The 21,083-nt window shown below is 47.0% G+C and overlaps 1 protein-coding gene across 11 annotated transcripts in view; it reads right to left on the reverse strand.

The window, feature by feature from the left end:
- Window positions 1-334: 334 nt before the first annotated feature.
- Window positions 335-21,083, reverse strand: part of LOC116948121 (protein Aster-B-like) — a 137,942-nt gene continuing 117,193 nt past the window's right edge. For all 11 annotated transcript variants that reach the window (XM_076071251.1, XM_032964506.2, XM_076071250.1 and 8 more), the window contains 4 exons: window positions 20,591-20,687; window positions 17,878-17,985; window positions 11,777-11,900; window positions 335-10,751 (listed from right to left, as the gene is read on the reverse strand). In XM_076071251.1, coding sequence (XP_075927366.1) covers window positions 10,665-10,751; window positions 11,777-11,900; window positions 17,878-17,985; window positions 20,591-20,687 — 416 coding nt within the window. In that variant the 3' untranslated portion in view covers window positions 335-10,664. The remainder of the gene's footprint in view (window positions 10,752-11,776; window positions 11,901-17,877; window positions 17,986-20,590; window positions 20,688-21,083) is intronic.

Consider the following 21,083-nt stretch of genomic DNA (forward strand, 5'->3'; position numbering starts at 1 on the left):
AGAATGATGTAACCCCCCCTGACCCCCGTAGCGAAGCACTGCATCACTACTACAGCAACATAACTCGTTTGGAAATATGACCCTCGGAAAATGCAGCTGCTGAAATGCTAACTTGCCCACTTATATTAATGCATTAACTGATGTAAGTTATGTCAATATTTAAACCCATAATTTCACTGCTAAAACAGAACACTGTATACACGTTAGTCAAACTACTAATACCTAAACAAACCTCACCTGGGGCATAAACAAGGCAGACCGGATAATGATCTTTGCTCAGCTGTGTAGACGCTCATTCGGGCACCGTTTTCGATTAAGAGAGGGGGGGAGCAGGTCAAGTTAAATATCAATTTTATTTCAAAATAACACATTTTTCTTTAACTTATTCATTTCTCACACATGTCAACACAAAACAGTGTCAAGCCATCTGTTAGAATCATTCGCCGAATCTGAACTGGATTTACGTGGCCGAGAGCGTTTTAGAGATCTGCAGAAGAGCTCCATTAAATTTCAATCAAGGAAGTATTACATGCTTTGGATGCCACTCCAATTTGCTTAAACATAGATTCGAAAATAGCATGAAATGGTGCTGTTTTTCGATTCCATAATTTATTGGTCAATGTTATCCCGCGTTCATCTCATTTCAGTGCCTAAAGCAGATTTCTACAAAGCCCTATTATTCGTTCTGCCACATTTGAACTCAATTCAACTTATCAAATCTTGAGCAATCCACAAAGTTAACTTGTATAACCAATCGGCTCTGACCCAAAAAAAATCATTTGCGTATTAGAGTTGACATTCATTCACAAGTTTTAAAAGATAATTTAAACAAATAGCGGTAAATTCAACGTTATAATTAAATTAGTGCCGCCTCTACATCTCGCTGGGCTAAAGGATATGTTTTAAGGTTTATCAAAGGAGTGCTTCGGTCAAAATATCTACGTTTATAAATCAACCTTAAATTCACAACTAAAACATAACTTTCATCATAAATACTGAATTTGTACTTAATACAACTTTAACAGAAAACTGCGGCACTTCAAGTTCAAAGAAAGAAACATCCACTTAAGTTGTTTTAAAAAAAAACATACGTGTGTTAAAAAATTAAATTTCATTGCTAGTGTGTAAACGTTATACACAATCAAAAAACAACCCAAGTTCTCTCTCTCCCAGCTGACAATTTAAGCCAGTGAAAGCATTCTTCAGGGATTATTTAAGGTTATTTTTTTCCTTAAATCAAATTAAGACGTGTTTGCATCAATACTAGAAACATCTAATTGGGTGTTATAACGTGTTTTTATAGTACAGGATAAAACAAAATACACATGCTCTAAGCCCTTACTTATTTACTGTCTTGGGTCACTTACAATGACTGTACGCAGGGCCCACAGAAGTACACTCACTGCCTTATGTGCCCACTGCTTCCTGAAAGTTAAGGAGACTGAAATGGCCTTTGCTGCAAGGTTCTCACTAGGGGTTGGGAGAGTAGGAGGTCTTGCGCACACACACACACAGTGCTTCCAATGGGAAGAGACTCGTCGAATTCCTGCAGCCAGTTCTTGGAATAACACAAATCTCCCAGAACAGCAACTCAAAGTAAAACAACAAATATTGGGAGTAACGCACTTTCTCATGTACAGATTAGGCAGATGTTTTGCTTGATGTAAAAAAAAAACAATGACTTCAATGACATTAAAATAGCAAAGAAATTAAATACACATGCTCACGTTACCTCTGTTTCCTAACGAGCATTGCTTGGGCCTTTCGCTGCAGGTAACGGTCCCACTTGCCACCCAACTCGCCCAGCCACATTAAGCCATCACAAACAATGCAAATCAACGGCTCAAAATGTGAACGCAGGGTCAGTGTACGAAATAAAGAGACACCCCTCGGGGATCGATTCGCCGATCGACAAAAAAATCGAAATCGACTCAATTTTTTGTTGTTGCGGTTAAACTTCGCGGGGCCCCTTTAAAAATAGAGGCCACCCCCCGCCCCCCCCCCATAAGCCACGTCCAGCGTGACGCGGACGATGATGCGGATGACATCGTCAAGCCCTGCCCCATCACCTCCCGTCCAGCGGCACACGTGGAAACAAAAGCCATTTTTTTACTATTTTGTTGTTGTTAGTTGAGCAATCGAACAGCATCATCATGAGAGTAATGGTTTTCCTAAATAATCACGTAGCTCAACTCTCCCACAAATTGTAGTGTGTGTGTAAATGTACATTATACATGAATAAATGTATATAAACATTACATAGTATCAACACACACATACACGTATCGAAACAACTAGATACATGTATGCATGTCAATAATATGTATATATGCATATATACACATTGAGTATATATCTTGCAAAAAATGTTTTCGTAAAGTGGAAATCGCAAGTATCCAGATACTTTTGTTGGGCCATTCTCCACACACACACATATAATTTATGCATTTCAGTTCATATATTTACATATGATCAGTGACTTGGGAAAAACCCAGCTCAAGTCAACAAACGAGCACAGCGATCGGACACTGCCCGTAGCTCAATCATCCACACGCGCCAAGCAACGTAACCTGACCTCACCATTCTAGGCGTTCCACATTATTGTGTTAAAGACTAAATGTCATTGCCGATTATTTAGCAATTAACGTCAAGGGCAACCCCCCCCCCCCCCCACCTTAGGACGGCTTGCAAGTGGCGTTGCACTGTGGCAGAATGAACGAGCCGTCACCGTCACCAAAAACAATCCGCGGAAGCTCCAGATTCGTTTCAGTGCCGCAGACGCGACGTTGCATTGCGCGCGAGCGCGCGCTCCACTGACGGCGAACAGGTCAAGCTGGAATAGCTTAACGATCCGCCAAACGAGTAAATCAAATTGCGTTTCAATACAAACGTAACAAGGAACTTCCGCAGATTTCTATCGCCGCTATGGAAACACGCAGGGTCAGCCTCCCCCATAGGCGAATAGAGTAGCGCTCTGGGACTACCGGTACACATGTGGAGCATGGCATTAGTGGTCCAGATACTCCAAAGCACAACTCAAAATAGCCACTCTGTAAGGTCACTATGCAGATTCCCTGCTGCCCAATATAATGGAGCACACACACACACATACACACACATATACACACGCACATTGTACGTCTCTCCATTTCCAGTCGTTAAGAGACCAATACAATAAGGAAAACATGTCCTTTATCACCTTCAAGTCATTTTGGTAATTACAATAAATATCTTGGAGGGGCACATTGTTGGCAGAGCTTACCATCTATGGTTCGTGTAAATGTTTACGTTAGTTCTTGAATTACCTTCTAAAGTGACCACACAATGGTGCACGTAATGTGGTCGTACAACAGCAACTCAAGACGTATTTAAATAGTGCTTAGGCAACAGTAGATGCTGCTAAAAACATTCAATGTTTAAGGGCTACAGTACTTCCAGATGTTTTCAGAGCACGCGGATATCTCAATAAAGTTACCCAACCTTGAAGGTGCTTTCAAATAACCAAGTATCAAAGAGTTTTCTGAGTGGACGGTGAACAGTTGCCAGCTGTAATGGGGACCCCAAATACAATGATCCCCCCGTATAGCCTTGTATAGTGAACTTCTTTAGCACCGTACATAGCCAACCGTGCTAATCAGGTGCCTTAACAGACTGTTGGGGGAGGTGCCGTCAGCGAGCACCTATGAAGGCCGGCACAACACCACGCACGCCCGACCCCCCTTCGTCTCCACAGCGGCAATGTTTTTTTACACAAGCACCAGGTACTAATTTGAGGCTGAGTCGACTCAGTGGAAGCCCAGGACTGCTTCAGATAATCGTCACTGGTGTTGGCCATGAGAGGGAATCGAACTCGGTTCGCCGGGTTTGTGGCGCAACGTGCTACGAAACGTTTGGAATCCTGCGATTTTGGTTGGTACGATACATTTCCACAGTCACTTCGTTGAGCTATCGTTTGTGGCCAGGTTACTTCGGAATATTAAGCTAATAGCTGAGTGGGCTTTACCTGGTACATTTTGAAATAGTTTATAGTCTGGGGACCCCTAATAGACTGGGACATCCGTATTATGCCAATATTCTCAGAGTAAACATGACTTACACAAACTCGTGCGTTGCTGTGGAAGATTATGGGTAAAATCATAAACCGGTCCAGAGTTTGCTTGCTTCAACAACTGCTGCCGCTTGAAGAAATATTTGTCTGGAAAACCAAATAAGCTGATGGAGTAACATATATATTAATGTCTGGAGACATATCTGCGCTGAAACGTAACTTTAGTCAGAATGCACAAGAGTTTCCATCTTCTTTGGTTCTTTCGGTAAGGTCACGTAGAATGAGAATAAAATAATAAAATAACACAATAAAATTCTCACGACGTTTTGGCCACAACGCAAGCGGCCGTCTTCAGGTGAAAGGTACAGACCTGTCGTCCCGTCCCGACCTTTCACCTGAAGACGGCCGCTTGCGTTGTGGCCGAAACGTCGTGAGAATTTTATTGTGTTATTTTATTATTTTATTCTCATTCTACGTGACCTTACCGAAAGAACCAAAGAAGATGAATCCTTGCAGTCACGAAAGCTTTAAATCGAAAGAGTTTTCCAAATAGTCCAGAATCCTTCCTCTCTCTGAAGGGCAGCAGCGATTTGCCTGGTGTAAGTTTAATTGTAGTGGTAAGATGTGGTGATCGGGTGAGTGTTATAGCATCGAGAACAGAAGGTCGAATTTGGAACAAGGGTAATGTTAGGAGCACAATGGATTTTAGTTTGTGCACTTATTGCTCAGGGTATGTGCAAAGAATCGTGGAGAATTGCAATCTTGGAGTAAGATTAACAGACGGCTGGAATAGCAACATGTGGAGTGGAGAACGCATGACAGCTTAATGACATTTCCAACTGTTCAGCGATTGGGCTTGGGCAGGACACGTCATGGCAGCTATACGCGATGCTGGGCGACGGTTGACAATAATAATGGAAGTTGCTAACCGATGAATGTTATGCGTCCCAGAGGACGGGCACTGAGGAGATGGAGCGATAAAGTCAGTTCGTGCGCAGGTGCTCGGCGGATTGTTGCATCGCTGGAACGCGCGAGAGGTGGCGGCGGTTTTGGGAGGCCTCCATGCAGCAGTGGATTGAACATGGCTGGTTATGATGAATTCAGTTCAAATTGTGATGACGCGGGGGAGTCATGAGTCCATTCAATAATTGAGTTATTTACCGTTTGTAAACTCCATAATTTGCAAAAATCATAATCGATTGCTACAGGCACGGCTAGAAGAATGCATCGTTAGCATAATTGGTTTAAATCCGTGAATTGTTAAGATGCCTCCTGAACAGAATCCAAGTCTGCATTCTTTTTGTTTTTTTCGGTAAAGTCACGTACAGTGAGGGAAAAAAGCATTTGATGCCCTGCTGATTTTGTACGTTTGCCCACTGACAAAGCAATGATCAGTCTATAATTTTAGTGGTAGGTTTATTTGAACATTGAGAGACAAAATAACAAAAAAAAACAGAAAAAGGCATGTTAAAAATGTTATAAATTGATTCGCATTTTAATGAGGGAAATAAGTATTTGACCCCCTCTCAATCAGAAAGATTTCTGGCTCCTAGGTGTCTTTTATACAGGTAACGAGCTGAGATTAGGAGCACACTCTTAAAGGGAGTGACCCTAATATCAGCTTGTTACCTGTATAAAAGACACCTGTACACAGAAGCAATCAATCAATCAGATTCCAAACTCTCCACCATGGCCAAGACCAAAGAGCTCTCCAAGGATGTCAGGGACAAGATTGTAGACCTACACAAGGCTGGAATGGGCTACAAGACCATTGCCAAGCAGCTTGGTGAGAAGGTGACAACAGTTGGTACGATTATTCGCAAATGGAAGAAACACAAAAGAACTGTCAATCTCCCTCGGCCTGGGGCTCCATGCAAGATCTTACCTCGTGGAGTTACAATGATCATGAGAACGGTGAGGAATCAGCCCAGAACTACACGGGAGGATCTTGTCAATGATCTCATGGCAGCTGGGACCATAGCCACCAAGAAAACAATTGTTAACACACTACGCCGTGAAGGACTGAAATCCTGCAGCGCCCGCAAGGTCCCCCTGCTCAAGAAAGCACATATACATGTCCGTCGGAAGTTTGCCAATGAACATCTGAATGAGTCAGAGGACAACTGGGTGAAAGTGTTGTGGTAAGATGAGACCAAAATGGAGCTCTTTGGCATCAACTCAACTCGCCGTGTTTGGAGGAGGAGGAATGCTGCCTATGACCCCAAGAACACCATCCCCACCGTCAAACATGGAGGTGGAAACATGCTTTGGGGGTGTTTTTCTGCTAAGGGGACAGGACAACTTCACCGCATCAAAAGGACTATGGATGGGGCCATGTACCGTCAAATCTTGGGTGAGAACCTCCTTCCCTCAGCCCGGGCATTGAAAATGGGTCGTGGAACACACGGCCAAGGCAACAAAGGAGTGGCTCAAGAAGAAGTACATTAAGGTCCTGGAGTGGCCTAGCCAGTCTCCAGACCTTAATCCCATAGAAAATCTGTGGAGGGAGCTGAAGGTTCGAGTTGCCAAACGTCAGCCTCGAAATCTTAATGACTTGGAGAAGATCTGCAAAGAGGAGTGGGACAAAATCCCTCCTGAGATGTGTGCAAACCTGGTGGCCAACTACAAGAAACGTCTGACCTCTGTGATTGCCAATAAGGGTTTTGCCACCAAGTACTAAGTCATGTTTTGCAGAGGGGTCAAATACTTATTTCCCTCATTAAAATGCAAATCAATTTATAACATTTTTGACATGCGCTTTTCTGGATTTTTTTGTTGTTATTCTGTCTCTCACTGTTCAAATAAACCTACCATTAAAATTATGGACTGATAATTTCTTTGTCAGTGGGCAAACGTACAAAATCAGCAGGGGATCAAATACTTTTTTCCCTCACTGTAGGTAAAATAAAATAGAACAATTAAATCACGACGTTTCGGAGGCAACACACGCAATCTTGACACAGATATTCTGCTGTGACTGTTCCACCTGAAGACGGAAGCTTTTGTTGCCTCTGAAACGTCGTGATTTAATTGTTCTCAAATTTTACTAAGTTTGTTTGATTTAGTGTTGCCTTCTTCTCTTTCTGTCTCCCCTCGGTTGTTGCTTCTCTCCTCCAGCGGTGGCACTGGATCTCTCATTGACATGCTAATTCCTCTAACCCCCCCCGTCTCTCTATCCCCCCTCTCTACCTATTTAAGGCATCGACACAGAGGTGTTGTTTCTCTGTGTGCCCATGCGTGTGTCTCTCTCTCTGTGTCTCTGTGTTAACTCTTCCTGCTTATGTGTCTATATATGTGTCTCCGGTTCTGAGTCTTATCTCTCTCTTAAATCTAGCAATCTTTAGAAGAACTTAACCAGGTAGGGTGTTGACTGTCATGTTAGCCGACTATCTGCGCCGTATTGAATTATATTTCTAAGTTTACTAGGTTTGTTTATCTTTCATTTGTACCTGATGATGATTGCTTGCGTTGCAATCGAAACGTCGTATGATATTATGTAATTTATTTTCTATTTCTACGTGACTTTACCGAAAGAACCAAAGATGAATTGTTCTCTTTTATTTTATTTTACCTACGTGACTTTACCGAAAAAAAACAAAAAGTATGAATCCTTGCAGTCACGAAAAATTCAAATCTAGAATCAAGTCTGCATTGTTACAAATGGAACGCGGCCAAAAATAAAAACACAGAAACTGCGCATTTTGCAAATGCTCTCAAAACGTGGGCAGGCGTGGGCAATGGAGCTGAATGAAATGTACCTCGTTCAGCACCGGCACTCAATCCGGGACTTGTGTACACAGCAAGCAGCGGCGATCATCGCCCTCCATTTCCAAGACTCGTGCCCCGAGTCGCTCTTGCAAATGGAGACTCTATCCTGACCTCTCGAACTTCTCGCCCGGTTCAAACAAAATCAGTTTTGAGACGTACACGGAGCGCTCTCGTTATAGCAGCACACGGGGGTTTGGAAATGAATAACGCAAAGGGGAAGAAAATAAAAGACGGACAACTCTGCATCCCTTCACCAAATGCCGCACACGCACAGCAACAGCCACTTTCACTCGCCGAGTATTCCGAGGACGGGTAAACCTCGTTGCTTACTTACGTTAAACACATCTTACCTTGCTTTGCATGTCGTTAATTCTCTGTTATCCATGGGCGGATTATCCATGTTGCAGATAAACTGCGCTATTTTGCACCCTTCATTATCGTGCACGCCGGTTTCATTATTAACTCTTAACTTGTTAAGGGTCAGTGACGCCAGTGCGCACGTGACAAAACATGTTGGCAAGTAAACTGATTGCTTCCCATAAACAATAAAATAAATGATGTAAATAATCCGTGTTTAAAGTGTTAATCCAGGTAAAAATCCTCTGGCCCCATTACTCCGGGTAATCAAGAGTTGAGAGTGTTTATCACCTTGCATTTAAACGTTATGTGCGGTTGAGTTGAAGTGTGATTAACGGGCTGAGGGATCGCAATCATTGTATTTCCAGCCCTCTTTCCTCTGGGGATAACACAGCGCAGATGTCGACATCGAGATAATCTTCTCTGCCTCGGAGTGAAACACAAAGTATGGATCGGGGTGGCGATCAAGCCAGACTTAACACGAACACGTGCACAACGCAGCTGGGCTCCGATGGACCTTGACGGGAGAGGCCGGGAAAACGAACAGCGCACTCCGCGCCTCCCTGCCCCAGTGCGATCGACTGGTTGCAATGAAAACCCGACGAGGAATTTCTCCACCCCTGCCTGGCTGAACAATTTGCGAAGCAAGTGGCGTCGACGACGAAGGGACGAACGCTGAGCAAACGAATGATAGCAGCCAACGTTGGTGGCAGAGCCGTGGTTTGTTTCGCCGCCGGTTCTCGCCGGTGCCCGTGGGTTTGTGTCGCGCGAGACCACACAAGCCGTGAACATGGTGAATCCTATCGCTTGGGTTCTTCCGGTAAAGTCACGTAGATAGGTGGACTTTACCGAAAGACCCAACGAATATGAACGAAAGCTTTAAGTCAAGATTTATGGTGAATCCTCATTAGCACCCCCCACCCACGTTAGTATGACCACGTGGATGCCGTCCCTGGCAATGGGAATCCGAGGGCTGACTCCCAATTCTGCCAGTATTGGCATCTCGGGGCGCACGGCTTGTGCGATGGTACTCAATGACTGAGTTTAAATGGACGACTACCGTGCATTGCCTGCCAGGTGACGTGGGCATGAGGATGTGAGGTTTGGCCAGGAGATGGCAAAATGTTGAGTGATGCCCCTGATCTGTGTGGGTTTTCCACAGGTACTCCAGTTTCCTCCCACGTGCTCAAACACTCATTAATGGTATTGGCCAAATATGCCCTAAGTAGGGCCCTCCTGAAAACCTGAGTCTCGTGGGTCAATAATAACAATGATGATTGTTATAGAAGCTATGTGAACTGAAATCGACTTTTGGTTGGGCTTCTGCAGCCGTCTGGTACTCTCTTCCTTTCCATATTAGAAAGCCACCGACGCTATGCGCTTTTAAATCAAGATTGAAAACTAACGTATTTATAACTGCTTTGTGTGTTGAGTTTGTCGTCCTTCCCCCCCCCCCCCGCCCGCACGTCCGATTAGCAAAGTTGACTACGTACGGTGCAAAAGAAGTTCAACGTACATACGTGAAGTAGGCGGGGGGGTGGGGGGGGGGTGTCTCAGGGACACCGCGCTTGCCCATCACCGCCACAACCGCTGCGTTTGAGTCGTCAACCCCTCCACCGATGACACTGCGCGGGCGTGCGCTTTGACCAGCACTGTCCCCGCCTTCAAACGGCGCTTCCGGAAAGTCCGAAAGAAATACAACTGTTTTAATTTCCCTATTGTGGACGGGAGTTTATTCGCTTTTCGTCAATCGCCCTTAACAGCTGTCCAAATCCATGCGATGCAAAGATTTTGTTCACGAGTTCCACAGATGTGAGGCAGGTTTGTGTGCGAGCCTACGATCTAAGCTACGGGGCTACGCATCCTGTCCTTATCTTTAGCGCCACTCGTTAATGGTTTCACAGGAAACATTCGACGTGAAAGGCGTTGAAGACACCTTTAACAAATCTATGACGTCGCAATCAATGATATTGATAATAAGTACGTCCCCTTTCAATGTATTTTTTTTTCCATGAACCTTCCCATGATCGACAAAAGTGTCTGTGTTCCTTGCTGAGGAACCATTCTCAAAGAAAGAGAGTCTGGAAAATAGGGAAATTAAAACGGGACAGATTTGGGCTTTAAAAAAAGAAACCCCTTAAAAATATACCGTTTGTCAAACAACTATACAACAGGTTCACTCGTGTTTAAAAAGAAAAGAAAATGTCCTTGCTTTTTGTTTATACATTCAAGTTTCCCACCTCTCTCCTCCGGTTACCACCGCGTGTTGCCTGGCTGAATGGATACAAAGAGACGCCCTGGTGGGAGGCAGCGATCTTCAATAACTTCCAATTGGCCGCTTCCCTCACTTCCAAACTTGGATTACAGTAAAATGTAAATTGCACATGTTCCATGTTTTCTTCACAGGAAGAGCAGTTTGTGTTTTTTTTCTTCATTTTCCTTCAGCATGTTTTTTTTTAACATTCTTGTTGTTTGTAAATTTCAGGTGCCTTCAGGAACCTTCATCCCCTCCCCGCCACGGAGTGGAAGAGTCCGGAGAGTGAACGCCGCGGTGCAGCCTCGCCAGAGACTCACGAAGCTGCGGACACAAAACCAGGGAGGAAGAAAAATAAAAATGGTGCTTTATGCACGGATTCCGGAACGTGCTCCGACACGCGCTCATACTCGGAAGTCATTTGACCCTTTCCCTTTCCGAGACGTCTGCAAGTTGTAGGGTGGGGGTTCCCGTTCACCGTTGAATCTCAGAATGCGCAAGCGGTTCAGAATTAATTTTATTTAGAGACGCGTAGCGTCGCTGTTTTTAAAGACATTGTATTGTACTCACCGCAGAGAACTGTAGCGCGACACGACTGTGGGAGCCTCGGTACCGATAAAGTTGATTCTTTTCTCTTTTCTTCCGGTTTCGTTTTGATTACACCATCCGAACGGAATCGGAAGAAAAACTGACGAAGTGCACGAACGTCATCGGAATCGGAAAGGGTTAATCAGCCATGACGACGTGCCGCACAACGAGATGATGTTGCACGCCCGTGACGTCACGAGGCAAGGCGCCCGTGACATTTTAAGTCATCGCCTTGGACGAACAGGTTTATCCTTTTAGCAGTTTTTTTTTTTATCGCCAAGTATTGGGCAACCCTTGGCTCAATCTGGCTGGTCTTCTCTGCAGGGTTCGTAATAGCAATACAACTTTATACTTAACTTTGAATTGTAATGAATCATCTTTACAGGATTTAGCGTGACCCCACGTTAGAGAGAGACGGAGGGACAGGGCGAATGCATGAACGCTTTCAACCTTCGTTGTAAAGCGTCACAAAGGGACTACGCGTGGTGCGACGTAGCTCAAAAAGCAGGCCAAGATACTGTTTGTAACGGGACTATACAACCTGGGCAAATGAGAACCGATGCTTGACCTCGTATGAAGGCCACCGAATCGTGGGCAGACGCAACGATCGGCTGCATGCCTATTTAACACGTAATAACGCACGTTGGCACGACGAAAGCGCGTCGCGTTCGGCGCGCAGACAAAGCTGCTGCTGCCTGCTGCCGCCGGTGCCGGTGCCGCTGCCGCCCGGTGGTGCCGCTGTCTCTCGACGGCGCCCTCACCTGGTCGATGTGCGACAGCGTGAGCTTGAGAGCCTCCCTCCACTTGCCGAGCTGAGCCTCGTGAGCGCGTTGCTGCTGCTCGATGACCCGCGCCCACTCGCGCTCCGACTGCGGCACGTGCGCCCTGCCCGCAAACCGGCCACGCACCGGTCAGCAGAGCCGCCGTCGCCGCATTTCCGACCTGGGGGTTTGGCTTTTTTTTTTTCTTTTCCCCAAATTGAGCAAGCGCCGTTTATACTCTTTGGTTCTATTCGGTATAGAATAGAACCAAAGAGTATGGATCCTTGCAGTCACGAAAGCAATTAAATCTAGAATTGAAGCGCCGTTTACTTGACAAAATTGCCGGCGGTGTGCCCGTGTGGTGCCACGGCCTCTGAGCAACTCTGCAAGCGCCGCGACTCCACCCCCTCGCCCCCACACTGTCCCCTGCCAGGACACGACGCACACGGAGTGTCCTGGCAGGGGATCGCCCGGCACAAAGGGTTTGAATCCGAAGGGTCCCTCGGAGGAAAGTCCCACGGTTTCCCGGTGCCAGGAGATTGGCCGACCCTCGCGGCGCAGGTCACATCGCGGTGCCCCTGAGTTGGCTTAAAATTGTATGGGCGCAAAAAGGTTCACCGGGCCAGCAGCAATGAGTCATACGCGACATCGGGAGGGGCTGGGGTGGAATAATAAGCGAGAGGAGCAGACCATAAGGTCAGGGGATCGCAGTGCCACAACCCCCCCCCCGACCCCCACACTGAATACACACTCGCAGGGTGTGTATTTGCCAGCCGGACGTCCTTCCAGATTAACGAAGGTGAGTCACAAATGAATGAGTACGGATGGACAGACAGACAATGGGTCGCAGAAGCACCCGCCGCAGCGCTCGACACAAGGAAAAAAAACGGGCGATAATCACAGGTAGGCGCAGGATTGGCCGCGCCGTAGAACGTGACCCCGGGCTTTTAAAGTCAGGGGGATAAAAAGAGGAGCCTGGGACCGTTCAAGGGGGCATCTCGTCTTCATCCTCTTGGCCGCCAAAGAGCCACTCCCTGCCGTCCTGCCTTCTCGAGCCGCTCGCAGCGTCCGTGCGACGCCAGCGAATGCCGCCACGAGGCAGTGATAGGCAAAGTTATCTTTCGTCCTCCTCCCTCGGACTCTCACAGCGTCCGTGCGACGCCTTGAGTACAGCTGCGAGGTACGTGGTGGGGCGTCTGAGTGTCTGGGGGACTTGGGCAGCAGTAGGCTAGGCTCTTCTCGCAAAATATTCCCCTCCGGGGAGTGCAGAGTTTGCGCCGACAATAAAAGTTAGTACAGAGCATAGGCGTGGTGTCTGTGATTCCTGTGTGGGAGCGGCTGCGTGGGAGAACGCGCGGCGAGAGTGAACGCGGAGCCACAGCGTGTGTGTGTGTGCGCGCGTCGAGGTAATCGCTCGCAGGTGTGAGTGCAAGCATGCCGCTGTGTGCGTCAGGGTCGCGATCGAACCAACAACCCTCCCCTACACCAGGCGAGCCAGTCAACGTCTCGCTACCGTGGCGCCCTAATCAGCGATTAAGTGGACAACAATTTTGAGGTGGTGTGGTTTACGAGGACAGATGGAGCGCAGCAGCAGGTTCCTATGAACAAAGGAGAGCAAGGGTGAGGGATCCACAGATGCCAATCTTGGGATTAGGGGTTGACACACGGTGGTGGTGAAATAGTCTATGCATCCTGGGATCTTTCTTTGCCGCCTGATGACGATTGCTTGCGTTGCGATCGAAACGTCGTGATCTATTATTTTTTCTACCTACGTGACTTTACCGAAAGAACCAAAGAGTATGCATCCTGGGATGTCGAATACAAGTTTGAAACTTTTAAATTACAGTCTGGTACTCGCCATAGCACTCCAGTGACTTTACTGGTAGGAAACGTAGTGGACTGGAAGCCCAACCGGGATGAATTCACAGGAGGCAGGGGATTAATTGTTGTGTATGTCTGTGGATGTCTGTCCACGTGTATCCGGACACCCGGATAAAATGGGAGGGGTGGGGCTGTGTGGAGAGGGGAGGGTGGGGAGGGGCTGGGTGGGGAGGGGAGGGTGGGGAGGGGCTGGGTGGGGAGGGGCTGGGTGGGGAGGGTGGGGCTGGGTGGGGGGTGGAGAGGGTGGGGCTGGGTGGGGCATGGGAGGGGTGGGGAGTGGGAGGGGTGGGGCTGGGTGGGGAGGGGCTGGTCACCCCGTGGTGCCCTTATAAAACTCAACATTGAACCTACTCACGCTGGCTTGTGCCCGCCCTCACAGTCGGCCATATTTGCGGAATACACCACGCCGCCGTTGACCCTGGCTATTGACCGAGCAACCCAACGTTCCTACCAGCTCCCTCCGCAGGAATATGTTAAAATAAATAACCACAGTGACATAAACACGTGCCTGACCGTAATGTGACAGTAGAGTCTCAAATCTTGACTTAAAGCTTTCGTGACTGCAGGAATAAATATTCTATGGGACTTTCGGTAAAGCCACATAGATAAGAAAAAAATAATAGAAATATCACGTTTCGATCACAACAAAAGCAATCGTCTGCTTGTGTTGCGATCGAAATGTCGTGGTATTTTTTAAATAATTTTTCTATCTACGTGGCTTTACCGAAAGACCCATGGAATAAGTATAGTCTCATTCACAAAACCTCAAACTTGGCCTGGGTATATATCTAAGAGTCTTTTGGGGATGGATTTGCCCTTCAAATACTTATCGATACTTACAGTATATATTTTTTTGAATGCGTTCAGAACGCAGCGAGTGAGTGAGGATAAATAAATATCCATGTCATTTGGTCTCCCACATTTGACTGGAAAATCAGTTATGCGTTGCTCACCTAATAGCCCCTACACATTGACCACCGGGTCAGTACGTACGGGCAGAAGGCGGCCCAACACGTCAATAACAAGTCCATCAATTATTCAATTAACCAGCCATTCAATCAGCCAGTTATTCTTTAGGTGGGTCAATTAATTACTCATTCAATCAGTTACATGAAATAGACATCAATGGGCAATTGAAGGGCAAACTGGAGTGAGAGGGTAGCAGGCTCAAAGGACAATGGAAAAGCTACTTCATGGATGGATGTAGGAGTACAGTGAGGCTCTGCTGTATAAATTCGCATGGGTCATTAGCCCAAGGGGGCCTTCATCCAGCAGTGGATTGACTCACTGGCGATGACGGATCGTGTTCGACAAGTCAACTTTTATACGTGCGGCTGAAACACGTGACCAGTAAATTTTGGAACAACGTGTGTACTTTTCATAGCGATGCTTATATAACATGGTTAGATAACAGCAGGAGTCTATTTTTTTTCAAATTGGAAACTGGATATTTAATTTGTACATGAGTTTGAACATGGGAACGTATAATTAAATTAAAAGGTCACGGCGGAAAATAATACAAAACGGAAAGATAAACCACACTCAAATTAAAATGTGCAGCATTCATTTGTGCTGGACTCAGCGAAACTCAAAAGGGTTGAGACCCTTTTAATTTGACCTTTGTTTCAGGAAAAAAAAAAACCCCAGGTGTGAGGCCCACGTGTATTTTGTGCATGTGGCTGTGTGCATTTGTGTTGTGCTGGCCTCAATTGCTTGCGGGGGGAGCGGTCGTGTACTGCTGGCCCAAAGGGAGCGGGAGTGCAGTGGCTAGCACACGGCGCTACAAACTCAGCGACCCGCGCTCCATTACCAGTCACGACCAATAACAGTGGAGAATATTTGAACCGGTCCTAGTCCTCCTGAGGTCGACTCAGCCTTAAAAGCGTAGCTGGTGGGGTGTGTAAACATCAGCACTGGGGAGACACAGGCGTGGTGTTGGCCACCCACTCCCTCGGGTGCAGTGCCGGCCTTCACACGTGCTCGCTCACAGCACTAAACAGTCTGTGTAGGCTATGCTGGGGGAGAGGGATTCGTGCACCGCTACAAAGCCAGCAGCACCGAGTTCGATTCCCGGCCACACCTACAGTGAGGGAAAAAAGTATTTGATCCCCTGCTGATTTTGTACGTTTGCCCGCTGACAAAGAAATGATCAGTCTATAATTTTAATGGTAGGTTTATTTGAACAGTGATAGACAGAAAAACAAAAACAAAATCCAGAAAAACGCATGTCAAAAATGTTATAAATTGATTTGCATTTTAATGAGGGAAATAAGTATTTGACCCCTCTGCAAAAAATGAATTAGTACTTGGTGGCAAAACCCTTGTTGGCAATCACAGAGGTCAGACGTCCCACTCCTCTTTGCAGATCTTTTCCAAAGTTTCGAGGTTGACGTTTGACAACTCGAACCTTCAGCTTCCTCCACAGATTTTCTATGGGATTAAGGTCTGGAGACTGGCTAGGCCACTCCAGGACCTTAATGTGCTTCTTCTTGAGCCACTCCTTTGTTGCTTTGGCCGTGTATTTTGGGTCATTGTCATGCTGGAATACCTATCCACGGCCCATTTTCAATGCCCTGGCTGAGGGAAGGAGGTTCTCACCCAAGATTTGACGGTACATGGCCCCGTCCATCGTCCCTTTGATGTGGTGAAGTTGTCCTGTCCCCTTAGCAGAAAAACACCCCCAAAGCATAATGTTTCCACCTCCATGTTTGACGGTGGGGATGGTGTTCTTGGGGTCATAGGCAGCATTCCTCCTCCAAACACAGCGAGTTGAGTTGATGCCAAAGAGCTCCATTTTGGTCTCATCTGACCACACCACTTTCACCCAGTTGTCCTCTGAATCATTCAGATGTTCATTGGCAAACTTCAGACGGGCATGTATATGTGCTTTCTTGAGCAGGGGGACCTTGCAGGCGCTGCAGGATTTCAGTCCTTCACGTTGAAGTGTGTTACCAATTGTTTTCTTGGTGACTATGGTCCCAGCTGCCTTGAGAACATTGACAAGATCTTCCCGTGTAGTTCTGGGCTGATTCCTCACCGTTCTCATGATCATTGCAACTCCACGAGGTGAGATCTTGCACGGAGCCCCAGGCCGAGGGAGATTGACAGTTCTTTTTTATGTTTCTTCCATTTGCGAACAATCGCACCAACTGTTGTCACCTTCTCACCAAGCTGCTTGGCAATGGTCTTGTAGCCCATTCCAGCCTTGTGTAGGTCTACAATCTTGTCCCTGATATCCTTGGAGAGCTCTTTGGTCTTGGCCATGGTGGAGAGTTTGGAATTTGATTGATTGATTGCTTCTGTGAACAGGTGTCTTTTATACAGGTAACAAGCTGAGATTAGGAGCACTCCCTTTAAGAGTGTGCTCCTAATCTCAGCTCGTTACCTGTATAAAAGACACCTGGGAGCCAGCAATCTTTCTGATTGAGAGGGGGTCAAATACTTATTTCCCTCATTAAAATGCAAATCAATTTATAACATTTTTGACATGCGTTTTTCTGGATTTTGTTGCTGTTATTCTGTCTCTCACTGTTCAAATAAACCTACTATTAAAGTTATAGACTGATCATTTATTCGTCAGTGGGCAAACATACAAAATCAGCAGGGGATCAAATACTTTTTTCCCTCACTGTAACATCGGCGGTGATTATCCGTTATCTGTCAGAGACATCACATTGACTTTTAATAAACGTTAAGTGAGCACTGAGAGGACATGCCACGGCTGGAAGGGGATGTTTGGACCCTTGCCATGGTCCCCTGTCCTACTCAGCCCTGCCCACTCTTTCTTCCACACTCATGTAAACATCTTCGTTATTTCTGTAAAGTGTCTTGAGATGCGATTGTATCGAAACTACCACACACATCCAGGTTGCTGTCCCATTCTAAAGACCAGACTGTGTTTGTCTATGGGAGACGGAGCTTTTTGCAGCCAGGCTCCACGATTTGGGAATTCCCTTCCTCGGTCCCAATTAGGTTAATCTGAATCCGTTACACTTTTAAAAATCGTGTCTTACAAGTCAACTGCTTTTACACAGGCGTTCCCTGTAACTTAAAACTTCATGCAAAGGGCTTGAGGCCTTGTGCGAATTGCGCTATATTAATACATCATTATGAGTGCGTCGTTGCCTTTGGTTGCAATTCGCGAGATTTCTGCCGCTCATCGGCCTTCCGCGCCGTAATCTCGCGCCGCCGTGACGGAGCTCACGCGCGTTCGGGCTCACCTGCTACTCCTCCTGAGGCTCTGCAAGAGCTGGAGGTTTTGCGTTGTCGTCTCGAGGGCCCAGAGTTTGTAGAAGAGGACTCCGTTGAGGCACAGCAGCACCAGGAGGCTGCACGACAGCAACGCACGCTCGTCAAGGTCTCAAACGCGGACACGTCGGGGCTCTCAGGTGGGGCGCAATGCCACCGTCTCTCCCGTGCTTCGGCAGTCTGCTCATGCAACGGCTGATCTGCTAAACAAGCCGAGACCCTTTCTCCAGCTGATGAAATTCTCCAAAACATGGAAATAAATGTATAGCCTAGACCAGGGGTTGGAAACCTGCGGTTTTGGAGCCGCATGCAGCGCTTTATTAAGGACTGCATAGTGACGTTATTTATTAAGGACCACCGTCTCGTATTCACATGCACTGAGGTTCATAAAATATTGAATTTTTTTAGGCCATGGCAATCCCATGGCCTAGACTGTACAATGCTGATGATGCTGATGATGACCTGACAAACACCGAGGATGGTACGTTGGTTTTCAAGTTGATTTATTGGCCGTCTGATCTAATGCAGCCTCCCAATGCGTATTTTAAACATCGACACGACTTGTGTCACGAGATATGTGAAGAGCATTGTGGGATTGCTCGTGGATGAAGTAAAGGATTATCTGTTTGGGCCACTGTTCCCAAATCGTGGGGGAAAAAACGGGTGACCCCCGTGATGATTGGCCACACCAATAAAACGGGTGACCCCCGTGATGATTGGCCACCCCAAAACAAAGGGTTACCCCCGTGATAATTGGCCACACCAAAAAAACAGGTGACCCCCATGATGATTGGCCACCCCAAAACAAAGGGTGACCCCCGTGATAATTGGCCACACCAAAAAAACAGGTGACCCCCATGATGATTGGCCACAAAAAAATGGGTGCCCCCCGTGATGATTGGCCACACCAAAAAAAAAGGGACCCTTTTTTGCCAGTATCAACTAATGAAAAATTTCGCCTTTTGCCGTTCGCTGGTCTAACACTGGTTGAGACTAGGCCCGAAAGAAGGCTGTCTCTTGTGTAGGCCAATCAGTTTCCAAGACAATGCATATATTATCAGAGCATGGTTGTTTGCATGTTCACCACAAGAACGTGTGGGTAATGCAGACATGATTCTTTGCAAAAGGTTTCTGTTTGGTGTTTGAACATCTTAACACAAATTGTTTTATTGTCAGAATGGGTAAAACCTATTCTTATTATTTTACACAAAAAACATTTAGCATTCCGTATACACCAATGCTCTGAGAGTAAAATAAACACATCAGCTTGTGAATTTGAGAACCTTGTTAGTTAAATAAGAGAAGAAACCATTGATTTTTTTTAAAGTTAACTTTCCAATGACAATTATAATTTGCGAGTCTTCATTTTATTATATTTACAAGCACGTAACTAGATTTCCAAACATTCCTGGGCCACCGCCATGCATCATCAGCCGTGATCATCAAGCCTCACTTCACCCTAAAGCGCTCACTTTTATGGCAGAGAAAAAAAATCAGTACCTTAAGAAACTCCTGACAAGTGTGCGGAAAGAAGAAAAAAAAAGGAAGGCAAATTAATTTAGGAAGTCCTGATGTGCGATCGAAATAACCCGCTCAACAATGAATGTTTCGTAACAGATCCGCCGTTTCTCACCACCCTCGAGACCAGCGTGGCATCCGCGGAAGTCACACCCAACGTCACAAACATCCGATAGGAGCACAATATTCCCTTTGTATATCGTTAAACGCTTTACCAGGTATGAGCTGAACTTCATTGTTCAAGTATACAATTTGATTTTAGGTATTTTGGTAGCCATTATCATCGTCAGCTATGATCGATCCACTGCTGGATGAAGGCCTTCCTCCAAGCCGTTGCCATCTCTTGGTCCTGCTAAGCAACATTCGACCAAGCACCTGCACACGAGCTGATTTCATCATCGCTCCATCTCCGTGATGGGCGCCCGCTCGGGCATCTTCTCTTCCTGAACCACCACTCCGTCGTTAAACTCAACCACCCGCTTGACATTTCATGCGGTCCTCCACCAACCCGCAACTAACCCGGCGTGGTGAAGTATGGTCAAAGCACCCCCACGTTCATCACGGCTTTCACCCAGACTTACAAAGCACCGAATGCTTAACATTTTAAAATCAGTTGCTCAGGGACCTATCTGCCGAGTGACGCCTCAAAGCATGCGCGTGTGTGCGCGTGTTTTCTCTGCTCGCTCCGGTTGACCGTGGCACCGCTGTTCAAACCGTGCACGGTGACACACGCACGGCACCGTGAACAGCGCGCAGGCGAGCCACGGCACACGCGACAAAGCAGCTGCGCGCGAGCAGCTGCCGGTGGGCCGACCGGTGTTTCGGAGAACGACACCAGGAGATGGTTTCAAAGAACTACTTCTGAAAGCACTTTGGCAGAACCTTCCTGATAGAGAGGCACTGGGGGTACACTCTTTTAAAATGCGCTGAAATGAGTTTCCAGCACATGGCAATGATACCGATTGTTTCAAATGATGTAGCTCAAGACGTGCCTGACTGAATGTGGACTGTAAGGAAAAGCCAAATATAAATCAGTTTTCGTTTTTTCTTCCACACCTTGCCCATCCCACAATCACTGGTGGCGGGGTTGAGACAATGACACTCGCTCCGCTTATTCCATCACGGGTGGCTGGGCAGCAGTGATCGAAGGGGTGTGCCGTCACTCACACAAACGCCATGAGCAGCAGCACGCGGGACAGCGGTGAGCTCCCGGCGTCCCGCCTCTGCCGACTGTCGTCGTAGAGAACCCGGCAAGTGTTGGAGCCTGCGTGCGTGTGGGGAGGTATGGGGAGCAGGGGGCGGTAGTGCAACGATTAGCATGCTGGGCTACGAACCCAGCGACCCGAATTCGATTCCCACTCATGGCCACCAACACTGACGATTATCTCAACCGGTCCCGGGCCTCCCCTAGGTCGACTCAGCCCTCAAATTAGTATCTGGTGCAATGTGTAAACATCACCACTGGGGAGACAAAGGCGGCCCGGCGTGGTGTTGGCCGGCCGTCATAGGTGCTCGATAACATCACTTGCCCCAACAGTCTGTTAAGGCTATATGGGGGATCTTTGTCTTTAGAGGTACGGGGGCCACAGAGACAGCATGCGGTCAGAGGCAAGGCTCGTCACACAAGAGTGGAGGGCTACGTGAGAGTTGCAGAGGTGTT

Source organism: Petromyzon marinus, chromosome 32, assembly GCF_048934315.1.
Source record: "Petromyzon marinus isolate PM22_M1 ecotype Great Lakes invasive population chromosome 32, UKy_Petmar_22M1.pri1.0, whole genome shotgun sequence".
In the NCBI taxonomy this organism is placed as follows: Eukaryota; Metazoa; Chordata; class Hyperoartia; order Petromyzontiformes; family Petromyzontidae; genus Petromyzon; species Petromyzon marinus.